This window comes from Pongo pygmaeus, chromosome 2 (genome assembly GCF_028885625.2).
Source record: "Pongo pygmaeus isolate AG05252 chromosome 2, NHGRI_mPonPyg2-v2.0_pri, whole genome shotgun sequence".
Classification (NCBI taxonomy): domain Eukaryota; kingdom Metazoa; phylum Chordata; class Mammalia; order Primates; family Hominidae; genus Pongo; species Pongo pygmaeus.
This window is the reverse complement of record NC_085930.1, coordinates 104,577,169-104,599,151: the sequence shown is the minus strand read 5'-3', so window position 1 is coordinate 104,599,151 and position 21,983 is coordinate 104,577,169. Positions and strand designations below refer to the sequence as shown.

The window sequence follows — 21,983 nt, the reverse complement described above, 5'->3', positions numbered from 1 at the left end:
CTAGGAACAATAAGAACCCCTGGCATACAGAGTAAGGCACTGAAATACCATTCCCCAATAAAAGGAACCAGGCTCCAAAACTGAAGCATTCTACACTAGAACAAGAAATGTCCAAGATGGGACTGAAACATTCTGTGAAATCAGAAATCAAGAAAGACAACTAGGGTCATGTCAAAAGGACTTAGGGGTCAATTTAAAGAGGCTTCTAATGGCCAATGATGGGACATTTGTGCATCAGTAAAGATGACTGCAATCAGCTGAATCTCATTAAATATGTTTAAATCTGTAAGTTCACAATGACTCTTAAAACAAGAAAACCTTAATTGGACATCACTGAGAGAAGCTGATGAACTAACTCATTTTTGTGAAAACTGGCTAAGCAAAGAAAAAAAGAAAAAACAAAAAAAAGCCGTTAACCCTTCCTCTTCTATACCATCTATACCATTATGAACCCAAAGAGTTAAAGAGGGAAAGTTAGGGCTAGGAACAGTGGCTCATGCCTGTAATCCCAGTACTTTGGGAGGCCGAGGCATGCGGAATGCCTAAGCTCAGGAGGTCGAAACCAGCCTGGGCAACATGGCAAAACCCCATCTCTACAAAAAATACAAAAATTAGCCAAGCATGATGGCATGTGCCTATAGCCCCCAGCTACACGGAGGGCTGAAGTGGGAGGATCGCTTGGGCCCAGGAGACTGAGGCTACAGGCTACAGTGAGCCGTGTTCCCATCACTGCAATCCAGCCTGGGTGATAAATTGAGACCCCCATCTCTTAAAAAAAAAAAAAAAAGGGAAAGTTTATCTTTATATTCCAAGTAATTATGAAGTAAAAATAACATTAGAATACTGTTTTGCAATCCATAAAGAATCAATGGATTCAGACATTATGGGCACTGTGATAAAAGAAAGGCCAACTATGAAGTAATCTTGCCAAAAACAAAACAAAATGAAAAATCCGGAATCAATCTGTATATTCAATTACCAATCAATTGTAGATACATGGGGAAAAAAGAACATGTTAAACTACACCACAGAGTGCAATCAGCAAAAATTAGACTGTGTGACAATTTCAAAGGCCAGTTTCTTTCATGAATATACTGTAAGACAAAAGGGAGGGGGGCAATTAAGATGAACAGTAAATATTAAGGCCAGGCAAGGTGGCTCACACCTGTAACCCTAGCACTTTGGGAGGCTGAGACAGGCAGATTGCCTGAGCTCGAGTTCGCGACCAGCTCGGCCAACATGGTGAAACCCCGTATCAACTGAAAATACAAAAATTAGCTGGGGGTAGTGGCAGGCGCCTGTAGTCCAGCTACTCGGGAGGCTGAGGCAGGAGAATCACTTGAACCCAGGAGGCGGAGATTACAGTGAGCCGAGATTGCACCACTGAACTCCAACCTGGGCAACAGAGAGAGACTCTGTCTCCAAAAAAATAAAAAAATAAAAAAATTAAAAAAACCAAAAAAAAAAAAAAAAAAAAAGGCCAGGCGTGGTGGCTCACGCCTGTAATCCCAACACTTTGGGAGGCCAAGGCGGGCAGATCACAAGGTCAGGAGTTCCACACCAGCCTGACCTGGTGAAACCCCATCTCTACCAGAAATATAAAAATTAGCTGGGTGTGATGGTGCGCGCCTGTAATCCCAGCTACTCAGGAGGCTGAGGCAGGAGAATCGCTTGAACTTGGGAGGCGGAGGTTGCAGTGAGCCGAGATCAAGCCCTCCGTCTCAAGAAAAAACAAAAACAAAAACAAAACAGCCAATTTCAATATGTAGACTTAATTTTGACCTTGATTCAGATAAATCAAAATAATGAAATTTATAAGACTATTAAAAATTTTTAATAAAGGGTAGATTTTTTTTTTTAAACAGAGTCTCGGTCTGTTGCCCAGGCTGGAGTGCAGTGGAGTGATCTCAGCTCACTGCAAGCTCAGCTCCTGGGTTCACACCATTCTCCTGCCTCAGCCTCCGGAGTAGCTGGGACTACAGGCACTCGCCACCACGCCTGGCTAATTTTTTTGTATTTTTAGCAGAGACGGGGCTTCACCGTGTTAGCCAGGATGGTCTCGATCTCCTGACCTCATGATCCACCCGCTTCGGCCTCCCAAAGTGCTGGGATTACAAGCATTAGCCACTGCGCCCAGCCTAATAAAGGGTAGATTTTAATTACATTATGGATTTACCTTTTTTGTTGATTTATTTAATTTTTTTTTTTTTTTTTTTGAGACTGAGTCTTGCACTGTTGCCTGGGCTGGAGTGCAATGGTGTAATCTCGGCTCACTGCAAACCCCGCCTCTCCTGGGTTCAAGTGATTGTCCTGCCTCAGCCTCCCGAGTAGCTGGGATTACAGGCTCCTACCACCACACTTGGCTAATTTTTGCAATTTTTTTAGTAGAGATGGGGTTTCACCATAATTGGCCAGGCTGGTCTCGAACTCCTGACCTCGTGGTCGGCCCATCTCACCCTCACAAAGTGCTGGGAATTCAGGCGTGAGCCACTGTGCCCAGCCATTTTTTTAAAGTATGAGCCGGGCTCCGTAGTTCACGCCTGTAATCCTAGCACTTTGGGAGGTTGAGGCAGGTGGATCACCTGAGGTTAGGGGTTCAAGACCAGCCTGGGCAACACAGTGAAACCTCGTCTCTACTAAAATACAAAAAATTATCCAGGTGTGGCAGCATGCGCCTGTAGTCCCAGCTACTTGGGAGGCTGAGGCAGGAGAACTGCTTGAATCCAGGAGCCAGAGGTTGCAGTGAGCCAAGATCGTGCCACTGCACTCCAGCTTGGAAGACAAAGTGAGACTCCATCTCAAATAAATAAATAAATAAATAAATAAAAAGTAAATATTAAAAGACATAACCAGGCCAGGCGCGGTGGCTCACGCCTATAATCCCAGCACTTTGGGAGGCTGAGGCGGGTGGATCACCTGAGGTCAGGAGTTCAAGACCAGCCTGGCCAACATGGTGAAACTCCATCTCTACTAAAAATACAAAAATTATCTGGGTGTTGTGGCACACGCCTGTAATCCCAGCTACTCGGGAGGCTGAGGCAGGAGAATCGTTTGAACCCGGGAGACAGAGGTTGCAGTGAGCCGAGATCATGTCATTGCACTCCAGCCTGGGCGACAGAGTGAGAATCTGTCTCAAATAAATAAGTAAATAAATAAATAAATAAGTAAGTAAGTATGATAGGCTGGGCCCGGTGGCTCATGCCTGAAATCCCAGCACTTTGGGAGGCTGAGACGGGCCGATCACTTGAGGCCAGAAGTTCGAGACCAGCCTGGACAGGTGCCTGTAATCCCAGCTACTCGGAGGCTGAGGCAGGATAATTTCTTGAACCTGGGAGGTGGAGGTGGCAGTGTGCTGAGATTGCACCACCGCACTCCAGCCTAGGCGACACAGAGACTCCATCTCAAAAAAAAAAAAAAAAAAAAGTATGGATAAAGTATCTGGAATTTACTTCCAATACAGGAGAGGGGAAACAGGTGGTGGTATACATAAGGTTTAAAATGGAAAAAATAAACTTAAAAACAAACAAAAACAAACAAAAAGGAATTAAACAGCAACAGGCCAGGCTCGGTGGCTCATGCCTGTAATCCCAGCACTTTGGGAGGCTGAGGCAGGCGGATCACTTTAGGTCAGGAGTTTGAGACCAGCCTGGCCAACAGGGTGAAACCCCGTCTCTACTAAAAATATAAAAAGTAGATGGGCGTGGTGGCACATGCCTGTAATCCTAGCTACTTGGGAGGCTGAGGCATGAGAATCACTTGAACCCCAGAGGCGGAGGTTGAAGTCAGCCGAGATCATACCACTGCACTCCAGCCTGGGCGACAGAGCGAGACTCCGTCTCAAAAGCCAAAAAACAGCAACAAAAAAAGATTTGCCATGGAAAATGGGTACATGGGGAAATTCATTAATCTATTCTATTTTATTTATGTTTGAAACTTCCATAATAACAGACTGAAAAGTGAAGTCTGCATATCCACACTTGGCTTGAAAACTTCCAAATTATGTAGAGTTATGTAGTCACTCATGTCTCTGTTCCAACAATAGCCCTCCCTTGTAATACTCTTAACACTTTCCATTCCTTTGTGTTCTGTTCTTCAAAGTACTTAAATTGCTACGCGCAGCAGCTCACGCCCGTAATCCCAGCTCTTAGGGAGGCAGAGGTGGGAGGATAGCTGGCGCCCAGGAGTTGGAGACCTGCCTGGGCAATATAGCGAGACCTTGCTCTCCACAAAAAAGGAGGGGGGAAAAAAAAAAGACAAAGTACTAGAGTTAACTTACTTATTTATACACTGTCTCGCCTTACTATAGTGCAAGCTCCATTTTCTTCACTGCTATATTATATTCTCCAGCACCTGGAATACTGCCTGGCACATAGTAGGCACTCAAAAAATTTGTCTAACCACTAAGTTTCTTTTTTAAGGGTTAAGCAGCATACATTTTAATAAGTGTATTTTATTAAATTAAACAGGGATTAAAACTCGGATATTTGCGTGAACACAAGTTTTAAACTTCTTTGAATGTCAAGGAATGCAACTGCTGCATCATAAGGCAACAATGTTTACTTTTGTAAGAAACTGCCAAATTGTCTTCCAAAGTGGTTGTGTCTTTTTGCATTTCCACCAGCAATAAATGACATGCTACTTCCTATCCGTGTCAGCATTTGGTGCTGTCGGTGTTTTGAATTTCTGCCATTCTAATAAATGTACAGTAGTATTTCATTACTTCAATTTGCAACTCTCTGATGACACCCGATGAGAGCATTTTTTTTTTTTGAGACAGAGTCTCATTCTGTTGCCCAGGCTGGAGTACAGTGGCAAGTGATCTTGACTCACTGCAACCTCTACCTCCTGGGTTCAAGTGATTTTCTTGCCTCAGCCTCCCAAGTAGCTGGGATTACAGGCATGTGCCACCACACCCGGCTAATTTTTGTATTTTTTTTTTAGTAGATATGGGTTTCCCCATATTGGCCAGGCTGGTCTTGAACTCCCGACCTCAAGTGACGCACTCGCATTTGGCCTCCCAGAGTGCTAGGATTACAGACGTGAGCCACTGCACCCAGCCCATCTTTTCATATAACTCATGTGCCATCGATGCATTTTCTTTGGTGAGGTATCTGGTCAGATTTTGTGTGTGTGTGTGTGTGTGTGTGCCATCGATGCATTTTCTTTGGTGAGGTATCTGGTGTGTGTGTGTGTGTGTGTGTGTGTGTGTGTGTGTGTGTGTGTGTGTGTGTGTGTGTGTGTGTGTGTGTGTGTGTGTGTGTGTGTGTGTGTGTGTGTGTGTGTGTGTGTGTGTGTGTGTGTGTGTGTGTGTGTGTGTGTGTGTGTGTGTGTGTGTGTGTGTGTGTGTGTGTGTGTGTGTGTGTGTGTGTGTGTGTGTGTGTGTGTGTTTTATTTTTTGGTAGCAATAGGATCTCACCATGTTGCCCAGGCTGGTCTTGAACTCCTGGGCTCAAGCAATCCTCTCATCACGGCCTCCCGAAGTGCTGGTATTACAGGTGTGAGCTACCAGGCCCAGCCTAGACATTTATTATGAATGAGATGGGGATCTCACTTTGTTGACCAGGCTGGTCCCAAACTCTGGGCTCAACTGATCCTCCCACCTCGGTCTCCCAAAGTGCTAGGATTATGGGTGTGAGCCACTGCACCCAGCTGCTAGTCCTTTTTTTTTTCTGAGATGGAGTCTCACTCTGTCACCCAGGCTGGAGTGGAGTGGCGTGGTCTCAGCTCACTGCAACCTCTGCCTCCCTGGTTCAAGCAATTCTCCTGCCTCAGCTTCCCGAGTAGCTGGGACTACAGGCACATGCCACAACGTCCAGCTAATCTTTTGTATTTAGTAGAGACGGCGTTTCACAGTGTTAGCCAGGATGGTCTCAATCTCCTGATATCATGATCCACCTGCCTCAGCCTCCCAAAGCTCTGGGATTATCTGGGATTACAGGTGTGAACCACCGCGCCTGGCCAATTTTTTGTATTTTTAGTAGAGACAATGATTTATGTGTTGGCCAGGCTGGTGTCGGACTCCTGGTCTCAAGTGATCCACCTGCCTCGGTCTCCCAAAGTGCTGGGATTACAGGCTTGAGCCACCGCGCCCAGACTTTTTTTTTTTGGGGGGGGGGGGGGCGGGCGGGTGGCATGGGGCGGACTCTTACTGTCGCCCAGGCTGGAGTGCAGTGGCACGATCTCAGCTCACTGCAAGCTCTGACTCCCAGGTTCATGCCATTCTTCTGCCTCAGCCTCCCGAGTAGCTGGGACCGCAGGCACCTGCCACCACACCCGGCTAATTTTTTGTATTTTTTAGTAGAGACGGGGTTTCACCATGTTAGCCAGGATGGTCTCGATCTCCCGACCTTGTGATCCACCTGCCTCGGCCTCCCAAAGTGCTGGAATTATAGGCATGAACCACCGCGCCCAGCCAAAGACACACAGGAATCTTAAAGGCATATTGCTAAATGAAAGGAACAAATCTGAAAAGGCCACTTGCCGAATTATTCCAATTATATGACATTCTGGAAAAGGCAAAACTGTGAAGATTGTAAAAACATCAGTGGTTTCCAGGGTATCTGGGGGAGGGAGGGATAAACAGGTGAAAAGGTTTTTTTTTTTTGAGACGGAGTCTTGCTCTATCACCACGCTGGAATGCAGTGGCGCAATCTTGGCTCACCACAACCTCCAACTCCCTGGTTCAAGCGATTCTCCTACCTCAGCCTCCCGTGTAGCTGGGATTACAGGTGCCTGCCAACACACCTGGCTAATTTTTGTATTTTTAGTAGAGATGGGGTTTCACCATGTTGGCCAGGCTGGTGTTGAACTCCCAATATTCAGTGATCAGCCCATCTCTGCCTCCCAAAGTGCTGGGATTACAGATGTAAGCCACCATGCCCGGCCCAGAAGAGGTATTTTTTAGGGCAGTGAACATTCTATATGACACCATGATGGTGATACATGTCATCATACATTCATCAAAACTCAGAATGTACAACAGATACAGAATGTAAACCAGAATGTACAACACAATAATATAGTTCATAGCACTATGAACTATAGTTAACAATAATGTATCAATATTGGTTTATCAATTATAACAAATGTACCACACTAATGCAACATGTTATTGATAGGAGAAACTGTGTGTGAGGGTATATAATTAAGGAGTTATATGGAAATTCTCTATACTTACTGCTAAATTTTTCTGGAAACCTAAAAGTACTCTAAAAAATAAAGTCTATTGCCAATAGGCTGGCCATGGTGGCTCATGCCTGTAATCACAGCATTTGGGAGGCCGAGGTGGGCGGATCACCTGAGGTCAGGAGTTCGAGACCACCATGACCAATACGATGAAACCCTGTCTCTAGTAAAAATACAAAAATTAGCCGGGTGTGGTGGCATGTGCCTCTAATCCCAGCTACTTGGGAGGCTGGGATAGAAGATCACTTGAATCTGGGAGGTGAATGCTGCAGTGAGCCAAGATCGCACCATTGCACTCCAGCCTGGGCAACAAGAGCGAAACTCCGTCTCAAAAAAAAAAAAAAAAAAAAAAAAAAAAAAAAAGGTCTATTAAAAACAAAAATAGGCCAGGCACGGTGGCTCACGCCTGTAATCCCAGCACTTTGGGAGGCCAAGGTGGGCGGATCACAAAGTCAGGAGTTTGAGACCAGCCTGGCCAACGTGGCAAAACCCTGTCTCTACTAAAAATACAAAAATTAGCTGGGCATGATGGCACGTGCCTGTAATCCCAGCTGCTCGGGAGGCTGAGGTAGGAGAATTGCCTGAATTGGGACCTGGGAGGTGGAGGCTGCAGTGAGCCAAGATCGCGCCATGGTACTCCACCCTGGGCTACAGGGTGAGACTCCGTTTCAAACAAAAGAAAAATAGCTGAGCACAGTAGCACATGCTATAGCTCCAGCTACTCAGGAGGCTGAAGTAGGAGGATCGCTTGAGCTCAGGAGTTTGAGGCCCATCTCAGCAACATACCAAGACCATGTTTTTTTAAGAACAAACAAAGAAAAACACTGAATAACCTATGCTTTTGTTCCAACAGAACATGCTGTCCAGAAGGCTGCCTGTGAGTAAAGCAAAAATTATGCTCTACAGATAAAACTGTCCATAATTCTTAATTGTTATAATGATTCTAATTTTAATCAATACATTTTAACAGGAAAAAAAAGATAGTAACTACCCCACTAGTTCTGCTTGTTCCTGTGTCCTTCCCACACTGGAACCAGCAGGGTTCTCTGGTGAGCAGTGCCTCTTCCCTATCAGGGCAAGTAGCACAGTGGCCAATGCTGCTGCAGTCTGGGATTTATATCCCCCTCACCCACATGCTTTTCATAGCCAACCACAGAAGCTGTAGATCTTTCTTAAATCCAGGTAGTAAAGATATCCAAGGACAAGGGAGACTCTTACCAAGTGGAGTGACACGGGGCTGAACATCCTTCAGAACTTCATGTAGCCACTCCGTGAACCGAACATAATAAAGATCGGAGAAAATGTCATCTACCCTTCCATTTTCAAAAAGATACTAAAAGAAAAACAATTAATAGGAGTTATTGGTAGTCTCCTGAACAAGGATTTCAGGGAAAATAAATATATTTTTCTACTAGTACTACTATCCTTCCCTACCCATTCACACCTCAACAAACCAAGGCACCAGCATGTGACACTTCCATAGTATGCTTAAGCTCGTGTGACTGATTCTCATGACATTCTTGAGAGTTGGGTAAATAAGGCAGATGTTGTGAATGCTATTTCACCCAAGAAAGGCATTGTTTTGTGTTAGCAAAAATCATGAATAGGCTCTGGGGTCAGCCTTCCATTAGATATTGTATAAGTTAAACAACATGTGCAAGTCTTTTAATTTCTGAGACTCAGTTTCCTTGCCTGTAAATGGAGATGATGGTATCTGCCTTCCAGGACTGGGAGAGCACAGAATGAAAGCATTTAAAGCAATTCACATAGTACTTAGGTTAGGACCACCAAGAGAGGAAAAAACTAGGAGGCAGACATTTCTCAAGACTAGGCAACAGAATGAGTCCCAACCAGTAAGCTCTATTCTATTATACTGTGGGTTTCTCCTCAAGAGCCTTCAAACACTAAGAAATCCACCTCTGCTCCCTTGAACTGCCAGTCTGCAAATTTCTGTTATGCTTCACCACAGATGTTCTGAAAACCTAACTACATTGGTATATTATTCTAGCTAGACTCCTTCAAATAAGTAGTTAGTGTTAGTGCAGGGAACAATGAGAAGAAAAGCTCTATGCTGGCACAAGACTCTGTTTTGAATAAATTACCTTCATGAAAATCAGGTTTACTTTAACAAAAAGAAAAGTGTTACATAAATGCTTTGTGAATTACAAAAAAAAAAAAAAAAAAGTCAAGGTAATTACCAATAATGTAATAGAAGTTTCTCTAGGTAGTAGGATGAATAATGTTTGTTTTCCTATTTTATTATTTATTTTATGTATTTATTTTTTAAGAGGCAAGGTCTTGCTTTGTAGCCCAGACTCAAGTGTGATGGCACAATCATAGCTGACTGCAGCCTCGAACTCCTGAGCTCAAGGGATCCTCCTGCCTCAGCCTCCCAAATAGCTGGGACTACAGGTGTGTGCCACCACACCCAGCTAATTTTTTTTCTTTTCGTTTTTCAGACAGGGTCTCACTCTGTCACCCAAGCTGGAGTGTAGTGACATAATTATGACTGACTACAACCCAACCTTTGGGGCTCAAGCAATCCTCCCACCTCAGCCTCCCAAGTAGCTGGGACTACAGGCATGCACTACCATACCCAGCTAATTTTTTGTAGAGATGGGGTTTCACTATGATGCCTAGGCTGGTCTCAAACACCTGGGGCTCAAGCGATCCTCCTGCCTGAGCCTCCCAAAGTGCTGGGGATTACAGGTGTGAGACATCTTGCCTGGCTCTTATTTTTTATTTTTTATTTTTTTTTAATTTTTGAGACAGAGTCTCGCTCTGTCACCCAGACTAGAGTGCAATGCTGTGATCTCAGCTCATTGGAACCTCTACCTCCTGGGTTCAAGCAATTCTCATGCCTCAGCCTCCCAAGTAGCAGGGACTATAGGCGTGCACCACCACACCTAGAGAATTTTTGTATTTTTAGTGGATGGGGTTTCACCATGTTGGCTGGGCTGGTCGTCTTCAACTCCTGACCTCAAGTGATCCACCTGCCTTGGCTTCCCAAAGCGCTGGGATTACAGGCGTGAGCCACCAGCGCCTGGCCCCGGCTCTTATTTTCTAAAGTGAACATGTAGGTTTTTAAAACTTAAAAAAAAAAAAATGTGTATTTTAAAACTCACTGTATACCTGAAAGAGAACTTCCTTATTTTAACTTCTTGCTTGTCATTTTATTAACTAAACTAGCAAACATCCAACAGGAACACAGCTCAAACATGTTCTTGTGAAGATCTGTTTCCTACCTTTTGAATACACAGGAAAATATAGTAGAGCACATCTGGGTCATAGGGTTCACCTTCTCCATTTCGAGCTTCCCGTGTCATTAGACAGAGCCCATAATTCAACTCTGCCACAGCAGAGGAGATGAGATCTTCCTGGAATCGCAGCAGTTGGCGCCCTGCAACGGAAGCCCCAAAGATGAATGGAGGTCCTGGGGGTCCACATCTGGAAGGCTCAGAACAGATACTGCCCATCAGGGTGCTGGGACAGAAATGCTCACTTGTATCTACTGTAATGTTTCATGCCTGTAATGTCAGAACTGGCCTATAACATGAGTATACGAGCCTAATGCCAAGAAAGAAGGGCTTGAGTGCCTATCTCTGGTTCCTATTTCCTCCCAGAAGCCACTCTGCTTAGGTCTGGTAGAGTCGACTCCTGAAACCCGTATGTCTAAAAATGCCTGGTTTTGGGCACATATCCTGCTTATTATGTACACAAGGTCAGTACTGCTTGTTGCTAGGCTTGAATTCAACATACTATTACAGATGTTGCTCTCTTGTCCCCAAGACAGGGGACACCACTTTTCTGCCATTTTGTCCTCCTGTTACTTTAGTACCATTGCCATGTTAGACACAGCCCACTCTTCTTCCCAGACACTCACTCCCAATGGGTGCCAATCTGTTCTGAGCATCCTTCTCCAGTTCAGCATTCTTGGTCTGGGCCCAGTTTTTCCATACTTCAAGCCCTTCTTCTGGCTTCAAAGAATTTGGAAGCAGAAGTTCTGGGGAAGGCTGTGGCTGTGACTGTGGTTCAACTTCAGCAACCTGGACAGTTTGAGCCTATAGGAGAGAAACCATGAAAATGTGTCAATATTGTTTTATATTAGATCCTTCTGCAAAATTGCCAGAAAAATGTTATGTATAGTTCATTTATTTAAGAAAATATTTCTCTACTCATTGCTGTCCTACTTTTAAGAAGCTTTGGAGTTCTACTTCTTGCCCCAGGGACAGCAAAAGCAGCACTGCAACTGGGCTACTGCAGTGCTTCTCAGCCTTGGCTGCACTTTTAAATGTTTTTTTTTGAGACGGAGTTTCCCTCTGGTTGCTCAGGCTGGAGTGCAACGGCGCAATCTCGGCTCACTGCAACCTCCGCCTCCCGGGTTCAAGTGATTCTCCTGTCTCAGCCTCCTGAGTACCTGGGATTACAGGCATGCACCAACATGGCCAGCTAATTTTATAATTTTAGTCGAGATGGAGTTTCGCCATGTTGGTCAGGCTGGTCTTGAATTCCCAACCTCAGGTGATCTGCCCGCCTCAGCCTCCCAAAGTGCTGGGATTACAGGCATGAACCACTGTGCCCGGTCAAATCTTTTATTTAAAAACACTAATAGCCAGACTTACCCCAGAATCTCTCTGAGGGGGAGCCAAGGTATCAATTGTTTAAAAACTCCTTGAGTAAGATTGCGCCACTGCACTCCAGCCTGGTGACAGAGCGAGACTCTGTCTTGAAAAAAGAAAAAAGAAAAAACAAAACAAAACAAAAAAACTCCTCAAGTAAAAAAGTAATTCTAATGTTTGGTCACCACTGAGAAGTACTGGCTCAAAGCACTGCTCCCACAGTCTTTAAAGTGCAAACAAACCACTTGGGGATTTTATCAAAATGCATATTCTGATTGAAAAGGGTAAGAACTGAGACTCAACATTTCTTTCTTTCTTTTTTGGCGGGGAAAGAGTTTTGCTCTTGTTCTTGGATGCTGGAGTTCTTGGATGCTGGAGTGGATAGCAGGATCTCGGCTCACCTCAACCTCTGTCTCCTGGGTTCAAGCGATTCTCCTGCCTCAGCCTCCCAAGTAGCTAGGATTACACGCATGTGCCACCACGCCCGGGTAATTTTGTATTTTTAGTAGAGATGGGGTTTCTCCATGTTGGTCAGGCTGGTCTTGACTCCCATCTTCAGGTGATCCGCCCTCCTTGGACTCCGAAAGTGCTGGGACTACAGGCGTGGGCCATCGGCCCAGAGCACTGATTCTTAAACTGGGTCTCACCTTAAAATCATCTGGATTGCTTTAAAAAAAAAAAAAAAAAACCCCACCCTGGCCGGGTGCAGTGGCTCACACCTGTAGTCCCAGCACTTTGGGAGGCCAAGGTGGGCGGATCACGAGGTCAAGAGATTGAGACCATCCTGGCTAACACGGTGAAACCCCATCTCTACTAAAATACAAAAAAATCAGCTGGGTGTGGTGGCGGACACCTGTAGTCCCACCTACTCGGGAGGCTGACGCAGGAGAAAGGTGTGAATCCAGGAGGCGGAGCTTGCAGTGAGCCGAGATCGCGCCACTGTACTCCAGCCTGGGCAACAGAGTGAGACTCCGTCACCAAAAAAAACCAAAAAACAAAAAAACCTCACACTTGGGCCTTATCTCCAGCCATTGTGACTTAATTGGTGTAAGGTAGGGGCACACTGTCAGTATTTTTAAAAGCTTCCCATGTGATTTTTTTTTTTTTTCCCTCTGAGATGGAGTCTTGCTCTGTCGCCTAGGCTGGAGTGCAGTGGCACGATTTTGGCTCACTGCAACCTTCACCTCCCAGGTTCAAGCAATTCTCCTTTCTCAGCCTCCCGAGTAGCTAGGATTACAGATATGCACCACCATGCCCAACTAATTTTTGTAGTTTTAGTAGAGACGGCTGTTATTGAACCATCTTGACAGCTGGTATCGAACTCCTGACCTCGAGTGATCTGCCCGCCTTGGCTTCCCAAAGTGCTGGGATTACAGGCACGAGCCACTGTGCCCGGCCTTCCCAGGTGATTTTAATGTCCAGCCACAGTTGAGCCATCATTTAAAGAAAAAAAAAGTGGCAAAACCCCATCTCTACTAAAAATAGAAAAATTAGCCAGGCATAGTGGCTCATGCCTGTAATCTCAGCTACTTGGGAGGCTGCGGCACAAGAATCACTTGAACCCAGGAGACGGAGGTTACAGTGAGCTGAGACAGCGCCACTGCACTCCAGCCTGGGTGACACAGGGAGACTCTGGCTCAAAAAATAAAAATAAAAAAGTGAATGTCTGAATAATGTTAAAATATTTCCTACTTTTTAAAATTCTTTTTTTGAGCAAAGTCTTGCTCTACCACCCAGGCTGGAGAGCAGTGGCATGATCTTGGCTCACCACAACCTCCGCCTCCCAGGTTCAAGGCATTCTCCTGCCTCAGCCTCCCGAGTAGCTGGAATTACAGGTGTCTGCCATCATGCCCGGCTAATTTTTGTATTTTTAGTAGAGACGGGGTTTCACCATGTTGGCCAGGCTGGTCTCAAACTCCCGACCTCAGGTGATCCATCTGCCTTGGCCTCCCAAAGTGCTGGGATTACAGGCGTGAGCCACCATACCCGGCCAGATTCTAAAGAGATCTTTATACCCTAAAAATATTAAAATTCCAAGATTTTCCATTTTTTTAGTTTGGACTCTGATTTTGAAAGGCAAGAACTGAGTCACCACATGTTCAAAGAATGTGCTTGAGCTGGGCGCGGTGGCTCACAGCTATAATCCCAGCATTCTGGAGGCCAAGGCAGGCAGATCACTTCAGGTCAGGAGTTGAAGACCAGCCTGGCCAACATGCTGAAACCCTGTCTCTACCAAAAATATCAAAAATTAGCCGGGTGTGGTAGCACGCGCCTGTAATCCCAGCTACTTGGGAGGCTGAGGCAGGAGAATCGCTTGAACCTGGGAGGCAGAGGTTGCAGTGAGCCCAAATGGTGCCACTGCACTCCAGCCTGGGCGACAGAGCCAGACTCCACTTCCAAAAAAAAAAAAAGAATGTACTTGGATTCTCAAAGGTGCTATAAAATGGCAAAAAATCAAATCACCCAAAGCCCTAGTTTCGCTCACTCACTAATTCAAAAAACATGTGCAAAGCTTTGCATCAGGCCCAGAATACTGCGATATATTAAACTACAGTCTAGGGCAAAGAGCTGATTCAATCTGCAGTGTTGTGAAGAAAATCTCTGGCATCAGTTTTTCTCCTTAACTGCACTGGCTAATCCAAGGGTCACAAACAACAACAACAACAACCAAAAAACAAAACCCCATTACTCAAACCATTCCTTTGAAACAGTTCCATGAACTGCCAACCATCATGCCCCTCTAAGACATCTAGCACAGACCAGGAGGGCAGCTGAGCTCAGGGCCAGAGGACCCAATAGCAACAGAAGCCTCTGAGTGACCCATGCAGACATCCCCTCCTCCCCACCACCCACCGGCCCAAGCCTCCCTTTATCTAGTCAATAAGTACTTTCTTAGCTCAGGGAGCAACCCATCTTTCCCCCACTGTTTTACTAAAAAGTTTGTCACCAATTACTGTCTTGCTCAAAGCCAAGTCTATAGCTGGGCCCAGACATTCTTGCCCTTTCTTCTACTTTTAATCTGAGGACTCATTCTCTGATTTCCATAGACCTTTGATCCGGATGCTGCATTCAGGGCTCCAATCACTATTCTGTCTACCCCAGAAATGAGCAATCTCTTCTTGGTGGCCTGTAGTAGCTGCTGCCACCACTACCAGCAATATCACTCTCTTTGTACTCCCCAGTCACATACACCTGAAATGAAAGGGTCAAATGCAATGGATGCTTTGGCCTTAACCTACTGGACCTTTCTGGCACATCCAACAATGTCACTCACAACATTGTCCTTTGCACTCTGCTCGGCTTCCTGATATATCACTCTCCCGGACCTCCCTCAGCTATCTAGCAGCTATTTCTCTGTACGCTTTGGGTTTTTCTCTGCCAAGCCCTTACGTGTTTGTCAACCATAGAGCTCCTCTATAGACCCACTTCTCATTTCAACTACATGTTCTCTCTGGTGAGTCTCACCCACTTTTCCAGTTTGGATATCTATATTTGTCAAAGTGACCACTATGTACCTCCAAGCTAGAACCCCCACCGCCCCCCTGCTTAATATACCCAGTGGGTACCATATATCTCCAACTGAACAACTCATAGCCACCTCAAACTAACATCTACAAAGAGTATTCATTAGCTTCCCTGCCCAGATCTATTCTCCTGAGTTACCTCCCTCCTTCGTTCAATGGCAACACTGTTTACCCAAACCGGAAATCCAGGAGTCTGGCTGAACAAGTAGGCAGTGGCTAGAGCATGCGAGGCAGTGCTTCTGTAGCAGGCCCCCTTCACTGTGTGCTTCCAAACACTAAATGTCAGTTAACATTCCCAAGCATCTTCCAAAAATTCTTCCAAACGTGTCCAAATGTCTATCAGTGGGTGGAGGAGGCAATAATGCAACCCAGGTTGAAAGCTACTCATACAGAGTATTGTACATTGTGGTGTAAATTTGTTCCTACATAAAATGGAAGCCCTTGGAGAGTTTTAAGCTAGGAAGTGACATAATCTTATATCTTATGATTATTCTATGAAGAATAAATTGAAGAACAAGAATGGAAGCAAGTACTGGTGGCCTAGACTATAGTGGTGGCAGTGGAGATGATATAAGAGATTTTGAGAGGTGTGATGGTAGAAGCAACATGGCTTGTTGATGAACTGGTTGTGAGGAGTAAGGGAAAGCAGACACAAAGATGACTCCTGGGTTTCTGGTTTGAACAACTGGGCGGAGAGCAGCACCACTTTCTGAGACAAGGAAGTTTGACAGTTTTAGAAATGGTGCCAATGAAGATGAGGTATTGTCAATAAGTCCAAGTAAATGCTAAGTAAGTAGCTGAATATTTGGAAAAGGTTCCAAACAGAAGAAGGCATGGCCGAGAGACTTGGACTTACGTGTCAGTGTGGCACAGGGATTAAGACACAGGCTCCAGGGCCAGCCCATGCAGGGTTGAATCTCAATTCTGCCACTTTTTTTTTTTTTTGAGATGGAGTTTTGCTCTGCCACCCAGGCTGGAGTGCAGTGGCGTGATCTCGGCTCACTGCAACCTCTGCCTCCCAGGTTCAGGCAATTCTGTGCCTCAGCCTCCCAGGTAGCTGGCGCCTACCACCATGCCCAGCTAATTTTTTTTTTGTATTTTTAGTAGAGACGGGGTTTCACCATCTTGGCCAGGCTGGTCTTTAACTCCTGACCTCGTGATCAACCCACCTTGGCCTCCAAAAGTGCTGGGATTATAGGTGTGAGCCACCACGCCTGGCCAATTTTGCCACTTTTTAAGCTTGGCTTTGGCCTTGTCACTTAATCTCTCTGTGCCTGAGTTTCCTCATCTGTAAAATAGAAGTATCAGTACATACTTCATAAGGTTAATGTGAAAATCAGAAGAATATGTTAAACATCAAGAACAGTAGTACTGGTAGATAGTATCACTGATTATCACCTTCAGCAGCAGCAAGAATCATCTGGAGGATGCTGAAAACCATGGCAACAGAAAGAAATCCCTCAGGGAGAAGAGGGCCAAGTACTGAACCCTGAGGAACATCAACATGTATGATTCAGAGAGAGGAGGAGAAGGCACCGGTAAGCCTCCTGGGAATAAAGAAGACTCAGATAGGTAGGAGGAAAATCAGGAATGTGTAATAACATGCAAGTCTAAAGAAAGTCTCCGCCAGGTGCGGTGGCTCACGCCTGTAATCCCAGCACTTTGGGAGGCCGAGGCAGGCGGATCACGAAGTCAGATCGAGATCATCCTGGCTAACACGGTGAAACCTTGTCTCTACTAAAAATACAAAAAATTAGCCGGTGTGGTGGCGGGTGCCTGTAGTCCCAGCTACTCGGGAGGCTGAGGCAGGAGAATGGTGTGAACTCGGGAGGCGGAGGTTGCAGTGAGCCGAGATCGCGCCACTGCACTACAGCCTGGGCGACAGAATGAGACCCCCATCTCAAAAAAAAAAAAAAAAAAAAAAAAGAGTCTCAATAATGCGCTGCTGTGTTGTATGTTGCTGTAGGATAAAAACATACTTGCTGGTCTGTACTGGCTATAGGGGGGTCACTGCTGACCTTGACAAGAACAGATTTAGTCATGAGTTGAAGGGAAAATTTTACAGCATCTGGAGCCCAGCTTGTGTAGATAATGCTTTTTTAGAGTTCTGGCAATAAAGTAGAACAGAGAAATGGGGCCACAGATGGCGGTTGGTGTGAGGGAGTGAGATTTCACCATAAATCTGGTTTTAAAGACAGGAGATATGATAGCTTTCATAAAAGGTATGGCCCTCTCCAACCTGTGGCAGATGAAGGAACACATTTTGTCACTAGCTCCCCCTAGGGTTCAACTTGACTGTCTTCTGCACGTGCTGTAAAGTGGTCCAAGGGTAGAAAAGACTGTCTTATTCATCTCTATTCCCCAGCTCCTAGCACAGAGCCTGCATAAGAGGGCAGAGGGATGTTTGTAGTATATATAGACAAACTCATCTTTCCCTTGCCATCTTTCCCTTGGGATGGAAAATTGGGATTCTTCAAAATTTTTCTATTTCTGTAATGATAACTTCATGTAAATCACTCTAAGACTTTCCCAAATCAGATACAGCCTCTGAAGAACACTGGCCCACTAAAATGAACTCCAGAAAGGATCTTCTGCTGAAGACCCAGACATGGAAATTATACAGAGACCACTAAGTACCAAATGAGGCACTGACCTGCAATTGGACCATCAGGCCCAGGAGAGCTAGGGGAGGCCTAATGGGCTCCATCTCTGTGAACAAAAGCTGGGCATAGAGACCTATTACAAATCTACTGGCTAGTTTCTCCTATATGCAGTCAATTCTACACACATCTACTTGATTCCTCCTGTTACCACAAATCTAGGAAATTCCTGATTTCCTACCACAGATTAGATCAGACTCAGTTCTACTTTGGGAAGACAACAACCCCACCCCCACCCCCCAATACTAACTCCATTCTCACAGTTCCCTTCTCAAGTTGCCTTAGGCCATGTCCCTTCTGTCCATCCTTGGCTCTGTATTTATGCTGTTCCATTCTTTTGTTTATCTAAACTATAAACTACAGTTCAACAGTTCAAGGCAGGGTTCAGTGGCTCATGCCTGTAATCCCAGCATTCTGGGAGGCCAAGGTGGGAGGATCACTTGAGGCCAGGAGTTCAAGAGCAGCCTGGGCAACACAGTGAGACCCTGTCTCTACATATATATATATATGCCGAGTGTGGTAGTCTGTGCCTATAGTCCCAGCCACTTGGGAGGCTGAGGCGGGAGGATTTTATGAGCCCAGGAGTTTGAGGCTACAGTGAATATGATCATTACCATACTCCTACCTGGGAAACAAAGCAACAACCTGTCTCAAAAATAAATAAACTACAGTTCAAACGTCATTTTGTCCACAAAGATGCCTCTGTTGACTTTTTAACCTAGAATTTCTAAATTCCCAGTTTGTCTTTGTGTATGTCATAATTATTCTGCCTTATAAATAATTCGAAGGAAAAGAAATCCTAAGTTCTTACTTTTCACAACTAGACTCTAAGCTATACGAAGCAAAAAAATCTTCTCTTGTTCTATTTCTAGGCCCAACAGCTAGATATTTAGCAGGTCCTTAACAATGTCACCTAGGATAATATGATGTTGCCTCTATGAAACCACCTGGTCAACCTTTGCTTAATTAATCACTTACAGCCCATGTTTCCAAGTGCAGTCCCTTATCTAACTTGTTTGTACCAGCTCCCACAAACATATGCATGCTCAGGAGCCTATGCCCACTGAGGCACAGCACCTTCATCAGTCCCATAAGACCAGAGGCCCTATATCCCACTCTAACGGGACCAGATATTTCACCAAACAGTTCTTTTAGACAGGCTCTCACTCTGTTCTCTAGGCTGAAATGCAATGGCATGATCATAGCAGCCTCAACCTCCCAGGCTCATGCAACCCTCGCATCTACGCTGGGACCACGGGTATGTGCCATCACACTAGACTATATTTTTTAATTTTTTGTAGAGATAGGGTCTTCCTATACTGCCCAGGCTGATCTCAAACTCCTGGGCTCAAGCATTCCTCCCACCTCAGCCTCCCAGACTGCTGGGATTATAGGCAACTGCCACTGCACCCAGCACTAATAGTTTTTTTGTTTGTTTTGAGACAAAGTCTTTCTATGTTGCCCCAGGTTGGAGTGCAGTGGCACGATCTCAGCTCACTGCAACCTCTGCTTCCCAGGTTCAAGCAATTCTCCTGCTTCAGCCTCCCGAGTAGGATTACCTGGGATTATAGGTGTGTGCCACCACACCCAGCTGATTTTTGTATTTTTAGTAGAGACGGGGTTTCACCATGTTAGCCAAGCTGATCTCAAACTCCTGACCTCTGGTGATTCACCCGCCTTGGCCTCCCAAAATGCTGGGGTAACATGCGTGAGCCACCGTGCCTGGCCCCTATTTTTTTCTTTTGACAGAGTTTTGCTCTTGTTGTCCAGGCTGGAATGCAATGGCGCAATCTCAGCCCACTGCCACCTCTGCCTCCCAGTTCAAGTGATTCTCCTGCCTCAGCCTCCTGAGTAGCTGGGATTACAGGTACCCGCCACCACGCTCAGCTAATTTTTGTATTTTTAGTAGAGACGGGGTTTCATCATATTGGCCAGGCTGGTCTTGAACTCCTGACCTTGTGATCCGCCCGCCTCGGCCTCCCAAAGTGCTGGGATTACAGACACGCACCACCTCGCCCGGCCACCCCTGTAACACAAAAACTCTTGGGAGGTCCAATTGCATAGACGGCATATTCAAGCCTCCCAATGGTGATCACTTTTAACAGGCTCCTTAAAAGGTATTCTAGCTTTTCTAATTCACCCACACTGTGTGCCCAAAGATGAAAAACAGAATGAACAATCTCACAGCCTCTCCAGTGATGAGTTTGTAATCTATGTGATAAACTACAAGTGTTTTGCTAAAACCATTTACTTATGATACAAGGAAGCAGCACCTGGGACACACTTGAGGTGTCCCATTCATCTACACCTGTAACTTTACTCTTCCTGAGAAGAGATTACAAAGAAGTGTCCATGGTACTTAAACCCAAAATGTCTCCAAAACTCCAAAGCAATTCCTGGCCATCTCATTTACCTCCAGGTACCAGGATAAAATTTTTTTTCTGTTGCATACCCTCACCTGATGTTTCTCCCCCTCTTCTCCCAAATACTAAATACTGTATCACTGTAAGAGTAACAGCAGTAAATAAGCCAGAGGTTTCGAGGCAAGCTCTGTGCTGCACTGGGCCCTGAGGGACCAGGCTGCCTGCCCTACTGATAAGTCTTCACTTACTGAACAAGTAACTTGGAGTTGCTGCTGCTGCTGCTGTGGTGGTGGTGTCTGTTCCTGGGGAGTTTGCTGCTGCGGTTGCTGTTGGGGGTCCCATATATGGACAGTTTGAGCCGTATTCTGGTACGTGCCTGCCACAGCCTGCACAGCCACTGGAATGTGGATGTTGCCATTCATGAACTGTGCTGGAAAGAGAGAGTTTGCAAGGGTCTGCACTACCTCTTCATGGGAGTTTTTCACTACAGATGTGGTGCCCACCATCTTCTCCTTGTCATCCTCCAGCTTAACAGCTGCCAGGGCTGTGGGTGAGCCACTGACGTGAACTGCGTTGTAGGCTTCCTGGGGAATGGCAATGTGGGTAATGCTCTGCTGCTGAGGGTCCCCCCGGGGCTGGGCAGAATAAACAGGGATGGTCCAGGTTTCTCCTGTAGGGCTAGTAATGGTCCCAGTGGCACTGTACAGGTGGGCACTGTCTACTGTCAGTAAGTCTGGCCTCAAAGACACATAACTCTGCTGCTGGCCCTGTGGAATGGCCAGCACGGTGGCCACCGGCTGCCCTGAGATGGCGTAGGACACAGTGATGGGCATGTCCACTTTGCGCTTCTTCACTGGTTGGAGGACACTGGCCGTGCCAACCCGCCGCTCCCCTTCCCGGGGTGAGCCCTGCTGGGATGGTGGTGGGGAAAGGGCACCCACGGTCTGGATTTGGATCTGCTGACCACCAGCAAGAGACTGGCCAGCCACCAGCTGAGCCTGGATTTGCTGATGTGGGATGTGCTCCTCCGGGATTTCTGCAGCCTGGATCTGCTGGGCTGCTTGCACGTGCTGCACCTGGATCTGAGCTGCTTGCAGCTGCGAGGGACTGGGACTCTGCAGAGACGGGGTCTGAATGGAGGGGGCTGCTGACTGTGGTGCCTGGCCTTGGATCTGCACCTGGACCTGGATGGGTTGCTCAGTAGGCTGGTGAACGGTGAGTTGTGGGGAGAGCTGCTGAGCCGAGACCTGTTGCGGAGACTGCTGTACCTGCACCTGGACCTGTAAACAACAAGATTCATCAGTGAGTGAACCAGGCAGCACTGAAAATCCACCACCCAAGGAAAGAAAGAAAAGAGTTCCCATACAGGGGCCCTGCACAATGTGACAAAACACTGGCATACTCAAGGCTTCTGAGAAGGACACAATACGTAAGACTAGATGCAGAATTGTCCAGCAGCACATTACAATAACAGGGACATATATCCACCCCAGAGAGCAAGCAAGATAATTAACTGGGGTCTAAAAAGGAAATATAAAAAAAAAAAAATTTTTTTTTTTTTTTTTTTAAGACAGACTCGCTCTGTCACCCAGGCTGGAATGCAGTGGCGCAATCTCAGCTCACTGCAACCTC

General features: G+C 45.9%; 1 protein-coding gene across 5 annotated transcripts in view; it reads right to left on the bottom strand.

Moving 5' to 3' along the window:
- The window catches only part of QRICH1 (glutamine rich 1), a 67,165-nt gene that overhangs the window by 6,596 nt on the left and 38,586 nt on the right, over positions 1–21,983 (bottom strand). For all 5 annotated transcript variants that reach the window (XM_054481671.2, XM_054481670.1, XM_054481669.2 and 2 more), the window contains 4 exons: positions 20,600–21,631; positions 11,069–11,246; positions 10,431–10,585; positions 8,404–8,518 (listed from right to left, as the gene is read on the bottom strand). In XM_054481671.2, the coding sequence (XP_054337646.1) occupies positions 8,404–8,518; positions 10,431–10,585; positions 11,069–11,246; positions 20,600–21,631 (1,480 nt within the window). The remainder of the gene's footprint in view (positions 1–8,403; positions 8,519–10,430; positions 10,586–11,068; positions 11,247–20,599; positions 21,632–21,983) is intronic.